The following is an 8548-nucleotide window of genomic DNA, read 5'->3' as shown; positions in this document are numbered from 1 at the left end:
GACAGAGTCTTACTCTGTCACCCAGGCTGGAGTGCAATGGTGCAATCTTGGCTCACTGCAACCTCCACCTCCCGGGTTCAAGCAATTCTCCTGCCTCAGTCTCCCAAGAAGCTGGGATTACAGGTGCCCGCCATAAAGCCTGGCTAATTTTTGTATTTTTAGTAGAGACGAGTTTCACCATGTTGCCCAGGCTGGTCTCAAACTCCTGACCTCAGGTAATCTACCCGCCTTGGCCTCCCAAAGTGCTGGGATTACAGGTGTGAGCCACCGCACCCGGCCTACCCATATACTTTTATACTTTGAAACCTTAGATTAATACACTGAGGAATTTTATTTCCTAGAAAAATGCCCCAAATTTCCGTTCTATTGTTTTATACAAAATTCTGCATATAGCTTTTAGTTTGCTTTTGATAGAATCTGTGTTACACAGAGAGTCCATGTGATGATAGTTAAAATAATATTTTACATAATATATAAATGTTTCTTTCTCATCATAGTTCTTCTAGATGGCAATAACACATTATATATGGTAATCATTATTTTACCAAGATCTCTGCTATCATAAGAAGACCAGACCTGAATATATTCCCCTTGACAACAGACAGTATATCTATGAAATAATTTTAAGAAAAAGTTAAGCATGACAGCATAGCATCAAAGTTGATCATTCTTTGTGAATACACTAAGATATGGGCTAAACATAGGCATGAAAACTAAAAACAAGTACTGTAAGAATATTTACATACATATATCATGGGTTATTAAGAAACAGATTATTAAAGAATAATGTGAATACATTATATTAATTCACAGTATAAGCATACTTTTAGTAATTTAATTCATGAATAAAAAAACATAGATATAACATTAGGCACTATTAATACATGTTCTGTCATATATATGAAAATATACATACAGATATAGTTCTTTTAAACCAAACTTTTTAACATATTCACTGATTTAAATAAAAGTTGACAGAGGTAGAATTTGTGTCCATGTTCATGATTTTCAGCAACAAGTACTTCAAATATTTCATTACTGTTCTGTTCTTCTAAAAATCCACATAGGAACTCATTGAAAACCATTATTCTGAAAGGCGGGAAATTGAAAAGCGGGTTAAGAGAAAAATGATGAAGTTATTCAACATATTCATAAAAAACTGAAATTCAGTAATGTTTTAAATGAAATTATAGAATCTAATAAAACTCTGTGACCAGTTACATTTAAGAAGTACTGTTCTACTTCTTAAAATTCAAGTACTGTTTTTTTCATTGTACTTTATTCACTTATTTATTTATTTATTTAGAGACAGGTTCTTGCTGTGTTACCCAGGCTGGAGTGCAGTGGCATGATCATAGCTCACTGCAGTCTTGATCTTCTGCCTCAGCCTCCAGAGTAGCGGGAACAACAGGTACACATCACTATACCTGGCTTCTTTTTTTGGTATTTAGTAGAGACAAGGTCTTACTATGTTGTTTAGGCTAGTCTCAAACTCCTGAGCTCAAGTGATCCTCTCACTTTGGCCTACCAAAATGCTGGGATTACAGGTGTGAGCTACTCTGCCTGGCTTATACTTTTGTTTAAAAAAGTGATTTTTGTTTCTTTATTTATATGTCTCTGTATTTTATGTTTCCTCCATGAATCTGTGTGATACTGCATTATAATAAGAAATACAAACTGGGTGCAGTGGCTCATGCCTGTAATCCCAGCACTTTGGGAGGCTGAGGCAGGAGGATCGCTTGAACCCAAGAGTTCAGGACCAGTCTGGACAACATAGTGAGACCCAATATCTATTTAAAAAAATACAAAAATTAGCTGGGTGTGGTGGCACACACCTGTAGTCCCAGCTACTCAGGAGGCCAAGGTGGGAAACTGCTTGAGCCCAGGAGTTCAAGGCTACAGTGAGCTCTGATGGCACACTGCACCACTCCAGTCTGGGCAACAGAGCGAGACCGCGAGACCTTGTCCCTTAAAACAAACAAAAAAAAACACACAGAAATATGGTCATATGTTCCATAATGATATTCTGGTCAATGACAGACTGCATAAAAGACTGTGGTCCCAAAAGATTATAACAGAACCAAAAATTTCCTATTGCTTAGTATTTAGTATGCTATGCTTTTAATCATTATTTTAGAGTGTACTCTTACTCATTAAAAAATAAAAGTGAACTATAAAACAGCCTCAGGCAGGTCCTTCAGGAAGTATTCCAGAAGAAGCCACTGTTATCACAGGGGAGGACAGCTCCGTAAACATTATGTCCCTTGAATACCTTTCAGTGGGGCACCATGTAGAGGAAGGAGACAGTGATATTGATGATCCTGACTCTTTGTGGGCCTAAGATAATGTGTGTGTTTGTGTCATTGTTTTAGCAAAAAACTTTAAAAAGTAAAACAAAAGATTAATTTCATAAATAGAAAAAAAGCTTATATAATAAGAATATAAAGAAAAAAAATTTCTGTACAGCTATGAAATCTGTTTGTGTTTTAAGCTAAGTGTCACTATAAAAGGGTCAAAAAGTAAAAAAAAATTAAAAAGTTTATAAAGGAAAAAAGTTATACTAAGCCAAGTTTAATTTATTATTGGAGAAAATTAAAACAATAAATTTAGTATAGCTAAGTATACAGTGTTTATAAGTCTATAGCAGTGAACAGGAACGTCCTAGGCCTTCACATTCACTCACCACTCACTCACTGACTGACCCAGAGCAACTTCCAGTCCTGCAAGCTCCATCTGTGGTAAGTCCCCATATAGGTGTACCATTGGTTATCTTTTAAACTGTATTTTTACTGTACGTTTTCTATGTTTAGATGCACAAATACCACCGTGTTACAACTGCCTACAGTATTCAGTACAGTAACATGCTGTACAGATTTATCGCCTAGGAGCAAGAGGCTATACGATACAGCCTGGGTATGCAGTTGGCTATATACCGTCTAGGTTTGTGTAAGTACATACATTCTATGACATTTGCGCAATGAAAACACCTAAAACAAATTTCTCAGAACATATCCCTTGTTGTTAAGCAATGCGTGACTGTATATATTGGGTCTCTGCCCCTGGTTCTTGGTCCACAGCTCCTTGTAATCTCCACAGTGATAACTGTGTCTTTTGCAAGCAAATGAGATGACTGGTGGCTAGGGGCCCCTAGACAGCTTCAGGACAGGAGCTGATCACCACAAAGTCCAAAGCATGATTAGAGAATTGGGCCACTGACCCCACACCTCAACCTCCAAAAAGAGGAGAAGGGCTGAAGGTTGAGTTTATCACCAATGGCTAATGATTTAATCGATCATGCCTACTTAGTGATACCTGCATAAAACCTCCAAAAACTGGGTTCAGGAATCTTTCAGATAGCTGAACACTTGGTGATGCTTAGAGGGTGGTGCGCCATGAGAAGGCACAGAAGCTTTGAGCTGGTTTCCTAATAATTTGCCCTATGCATCCCTTCCATTTGCCTGTTAATTTTGTAATAGCCTTTTCAATGAGCAGGTAAATGTAAATGTTTACCTGAGTTCTGTGAGCTGCTCTAGCAAATTAATAGAATGTGATGAGGGGGTTGTGGAAACTTCATCAGTCAGAAGCACAGATCACAACCTGGGACTTGCGATTGGCATCTGAAGTCAAGGGGAAGGGATTTGTGGGACTGAGCTCTTAATCTGTGGGATCTGACACTATCTCCAGGCAGATAATGTCAGAATTGAGTTAAATGTTGAAACTGAGATCAGTTGGTGTCTGCTGGAGAATACGGTGCCTGAAGTGGTGTGCTGAGTGGTGTACGAGAATCGGAAAAACAGTTTTGTTGGTTTTTCCTACTCAAATAGCATGCATTAGATATGATAGTCAAAAAAGAAAGAATAAAAGTTGGATTATATATTTTAAGTATTAAGAGACACTAATCTGAGATGTCATTTTATAGTTGAGCAATTCATTTTTTTTTTCCTTGAGCAATTCATTTTTGAGTGCTTGGGGAAATCCCTTAAAATTAGTTTTGGTGACAATATTTAGAAAATATGAGTGGAAATGGATTAGTAAATAACAATCTCAACATACCTCAAAAATTAATTGCAAATTATTACAAAGTTATAAATTACGAGTTTGTTAATGGTTATAGAAGTTTTCTAATCCGCATGTACTAGAATCATTGAAATTTAAAAAAATGGAAAATAACAAGTGTTGGTGACGATGTGGAGAACAGGAACCCTCATGCATTGTTGGTGGAAATATAAAATGGTGCAGCATGTGGAAAACAGTTTGGCAGTCCCTCAGAAAGTTTAACGGAATTGCCACATGACCCAGCAATTCTAGTCTTAGGTATATACCAAAAGATTTGAAAACAAGGACTAAAACAGATACTTATACACCAATGCTCACAGTAGCATTATTCACAATAACCATATGGTAGAAACAACCCAGGTGTCTTTAACTGATGAAAGGATTTTTAAAATGTGGTATATCCTACATCTGGATGAACCTGGAAAATATTATTCTAAGTGAAATAAGCCAGACACAAAAGAACAAATGTATGATTTCACTTATATGAAAATGTAAAATAGGCAAATTCATAGAGACCAGAAAAGTAGATTTGAAGTTACTAGGAGCTGGGAAGGTGAGGTCTGGGGATTGGAGAGTGATTGTTTAATGGGTACAGAATTTCTGTTTGGGGAGATAAAAAAATCTTAGAATTAGATAGTGGTGATGGGTGTGGTGCCTCTAGTCCCAGCCACTCCCGAGGCTGAGGCAGGAGGATTACTTGAGCCCAGAAGTTTGAGGTTTCAGTGAGCTATGATCATGCCACATCCTTCCAGTGGCAGAATGAGACCCTGGCTCAAAAAACAAAACAAAACAAAAATGCAATGTCTAATTCATCACAGTTTTAGGAATTGCAGGAATCTACGTTCCACATCAGTAGTTCTTAAAGTGCAGTCTGGGGATCCCTGAGAGTCCCCAATACTCTTTCAGGGACTCTACAAAGTCAAGCTTATTTTCAAAAACCAAGGAATTATTTGCCTTTCACTCTTATTTTCTTACAGGTCTACAGTTGAGTTTTTCCAGAGCTACATGATGTGAAGAGACAGAAGTAAATATTTTAGATTTGTGGGCCACAGGGTCTGTCAAAAGTACTCAACTCAGCCACTGCAGTAAAGCAGTCTTAGACAATCTGTTAACAAATGGGTATGGTTGTGCTCCAATAAAGCTTAATTTACACAAATAGGCAGTGGTATGGATTTGGCTTGCAGATCCTAGTTTACCAACCAACCCCTGATCTAAACTGCAGCTATGAATCAAACATGAGAAAATGTCTGTGTCACACTCTTACAAGGCTTTGTAACAAGAAGGTGAACCAACACTGGATCACATGAAAATAACACAGCAATTCAAGAAGGACACAGTGACTACAGTGAACACTGAGAAGTGGTCCTCAAGGTGAAAGAGAAAAATAAATGCCTTAATCAAACACAAAAGCAAAAGCAGAGCAATCAGGAATCATTTAAACCTAGGCTCTACAAACATGAGGGCATCAGTATGTTAAAGAACAGCACATAACTAATGTTCACAATGAGGATTCTGAGTCAGAGGAAATGTTTAATTATCTTCTATATATTTCTATCAAAAGAGGCAAAGAAACGTATCAATTTAAACAAGACTGGGATAACTATTTCTGTCAATGAGTATGCATTTTCACAGTCACTACCTGTCAAAGCCTGGGTCTGACTCACGTTTCTTTCCCATTCATTCCCATCTCCAGTGAATCAGCACATCCCTTTGATCCTTCCTCAGTCAAATGCGTCCCAGCACTTTACAACTACTCTGGAAAACAGTTTTGCCATATCTACTAGAGCTTGAACATACATATATCCAATGATCCATCAATTTCACTTCTAAGTATAACCATAGCACTATTTGTAATAGCCCAAACTGGAAACTACCAAATGATTATCAAGAGAAGGAGGAGTAATTGAATTGTAGTAAGTTTCCATAATGGCATTCCATACACAGCAACAAGACTGAACAATCTACAAGTACACACAAAAAACAATACGTACTGCTGAGAAAAAGAAGCCAGGAACATGATTTCATTTACAAAATGTCTAAAAGTAAGCAAAGAGAAATCTACACTTTTAACAGTCAGGACAGTTACTTTTAGACCAGGGCTTATGACTGACACCCAAGAGAGGTTAGTTTGTTTTGTTTTATTTTGTTTTTTTTGAGATGGGGTTTTTCTTTGTTGTCCAGGCTGGATTTGAACTGGGCTCAAGTAGTCCTCCGACCTCAGTCTCCTGTGCCAGGCTTTATATTTTATTTTATTTTTTTGAATGGAGTCTCACTTTGTCATCCAAACTGGAGTGCAGTGGCGCGATCTGGGCTCACTGCCACCTCTGCCTCCTGGGTTCAAGCAATTTTCCTGCCTCAGCATCCCGAGTAGCTGGGACTACAGGCGTGCGCCACCATGCCCAGCTAATTTTTCTATTTTTAGTAGAGACAGGGTTTCACCATGTTGGCCAGGCTGGTCTTGAACTCCTGACCTCAAGTGATCCACCCACCTCAGCCTCCCAAAGTGCTGGGATTACAGAGGTGTGAGCCACCACGCCTGGCCTGTTGTTTTTTCGATTTTCATGCAGGTTACCTGGATGTGTTCAATTTGTTCATTGAAAAACTTCATTGAACTATGTATCTATGATACAGTACCTTTCTGTATATATATCATAGTTTACTTTAAAAATTCAGTCCTAGTTTTCAATATTATGATACTAATCCTGAACTATTATACTGCTCATTTCATACCACTTACTGGACTCTCTACCTCTAGTTCCTATCCTTTCCAATATGGTTGAAAGACAGGTGTGAAATTAATCTACCAGAAACAGCTCTTTCATCTTGACCCTTCCCTTGTACCCATCCTAGAAGGACTGACCTTCATGGTTTCCCTTGACTTACAAAATAAAGTCTATAATCTCTAATTTAGCTTCACATTCAATATAATACTCTATATATTCCACTCTAAGTTCCAAACCTTTCTCCCTCATTATTGCCCCACAGCCTGCCCTTCCTGCCAGGTTGGGACTACTGTGCCATGTGTACTCCTGTTTCTATGCTTTGTCTACATTTTTACTACCTATTATTTGTAGCTTGAATTTAGCCCTTCATCAAAGAATACCCTGTGATAGCTCATATTGTCATTTAACGTTATGCTGTAGATGTCTTCTCTTTTTAAATTCGGGTATAATTTACATACGATAAAATGCATGGGCCAGCCTGTAGTCCCAGCTACTCAAGAGGCTGAGGTGCGAGGACTGCTTGAGCCTGGGAGTTTGAGGCCAGCCCAGGCAAGATAGTGAGAACCCTGTCTTTTTTTTTTTTTTTTTTTCTTTGGAGATAGCAGCTTGCTTTGTCATGCAGACTGGACTGTAATGGTGCAATCATAGTTCACTGCAGCCTCAGCCTTCTGAGCTCAAGCCATCCTCCTGCCTCAGTATCCTCCCCCACCCCCTAGCAGCTGGTAGCTGGGACTACAGGCGTGTGTCACCATGCCTGGCTAAGTTTCGTATTTTTTGTAGAGATGGGGATCTCACTATGTTACCCAGGCTTGTCTCAAACTCCTAGCCTCAGGTGATCCTCCAGCCTCAGCCTCCCCAAAGTGCTGGGATAACAGGTGTGGGCCACTGTGTCTGGCCGAGACCCCATCTCTTCAAAAAAAAAAAAAAAAAAGCACACACTGTAAATGGTCAGTTTTATGAATTTTTACAATTGTATATCCCCACATAACTACTATGACCAAGATACAGAACTTTTCCATTACTCCAGGAAGTTCTCCTGGACGCCTTTCCAGGCAATCTCCCCTCTCCCGATGAAGAAAACAACTTTCTGAATTTTTACAACCGCAGATTAGTTTTGCCTGTCCTTGGTGTTACATACATACCTTTCTGATAATTACGCATTTATATGTTCAGGAGAATGTGAAGGAGACCTCAGAGTGGAACTAAGGGGTGGTGTAGGAAGACCATGTCGACGCATCTCTTGGATTGCTCGTTCTCTATTAGTAAAGATCAAACAAGAGAGAGATAAATGCAAGCACAAGGAAAAATAAAATAGTAGTATACAAATATAATAGTTATTAGCAAATTTGTAATAAATTATTTAATTAGTATTACTATTAAATTTAAATCCTATGTTTTTGTAAAATTTTTAAGTAGTGGATAAAAGATTTCAATTAAAAAATTAAATATTATATGTACAGTGAGGAGCATTTTGCTTCTAAGGTATTATTTTAATGACAGCCTGCTATTCTGACATGGTTATAACATAATTGCTTTGAACAATCTCTTATAGTACATATTCTTTAAATTGAAATCTTTTATCCACTACTTAAAAATCATACAAAGACATAGGATTTAAATTTGATAGTAATGCTAATATACTAGTTACACTAATTATATATATACTAATATACTTATACTATATACTATACCATATACTACAACACTAATATACTAATTACATATAATATATAAGATAATATATAATATATAATACATATATGTAAATA

At 37.6% G+C, this 8548-nt stretch overlaps 1 protein-coding gene across 2 annotated transcripts in view; it reads right to left on the bottom strand.

Annotated features, from left to right (window-relative positions):
* The window catches only part of CEP135 (centrosomal protein 135kDa), a 106745-nt gene continuing 98197 nt past the window's right edge, over window positions 1-8548 (bottom strand). For both annotated transcript variants that reach the window (XM_011992508.1, XM_011992507.1), the window contains 2 exons: window positions 7922-8035; window positions 1-1089 (listed from right to left, as the gene is read on the bottom strand). In XM_011992508.1, coding sequence (XP_011847898.1) covers window positions 7933-8035 — 103 coding nt within the window. In that variant the 3' untranslated portion in view covers window positions 1-1089; window positions 7922-7932. The remainder of the gene's footprint in view (window positions 1090-7921; window positions 8036-8548) is intronic.

The sequence above is a fragment of the Mandrillus leucophaeus genome, unplaced genomic scaffold (genome assembly GCF_000951045.1).
Source record: "Mandrillus leucophaeus isolate KB7577 unplaced genomic scaffold, Mleu.le_1.0 Scaffold412, whole genome shotgun sequence".
Classification (NCBI taxonomy): domain Eukaryota; kingdom Metazoa; phylum Chordata; class Mammalia; order Primates; family Cercopithecidae; genus Mandrillus; species Mandrillus leucophaeus.
This window is presented reverse-complemented; position numbering and strand designations above follow the sequence as displayed.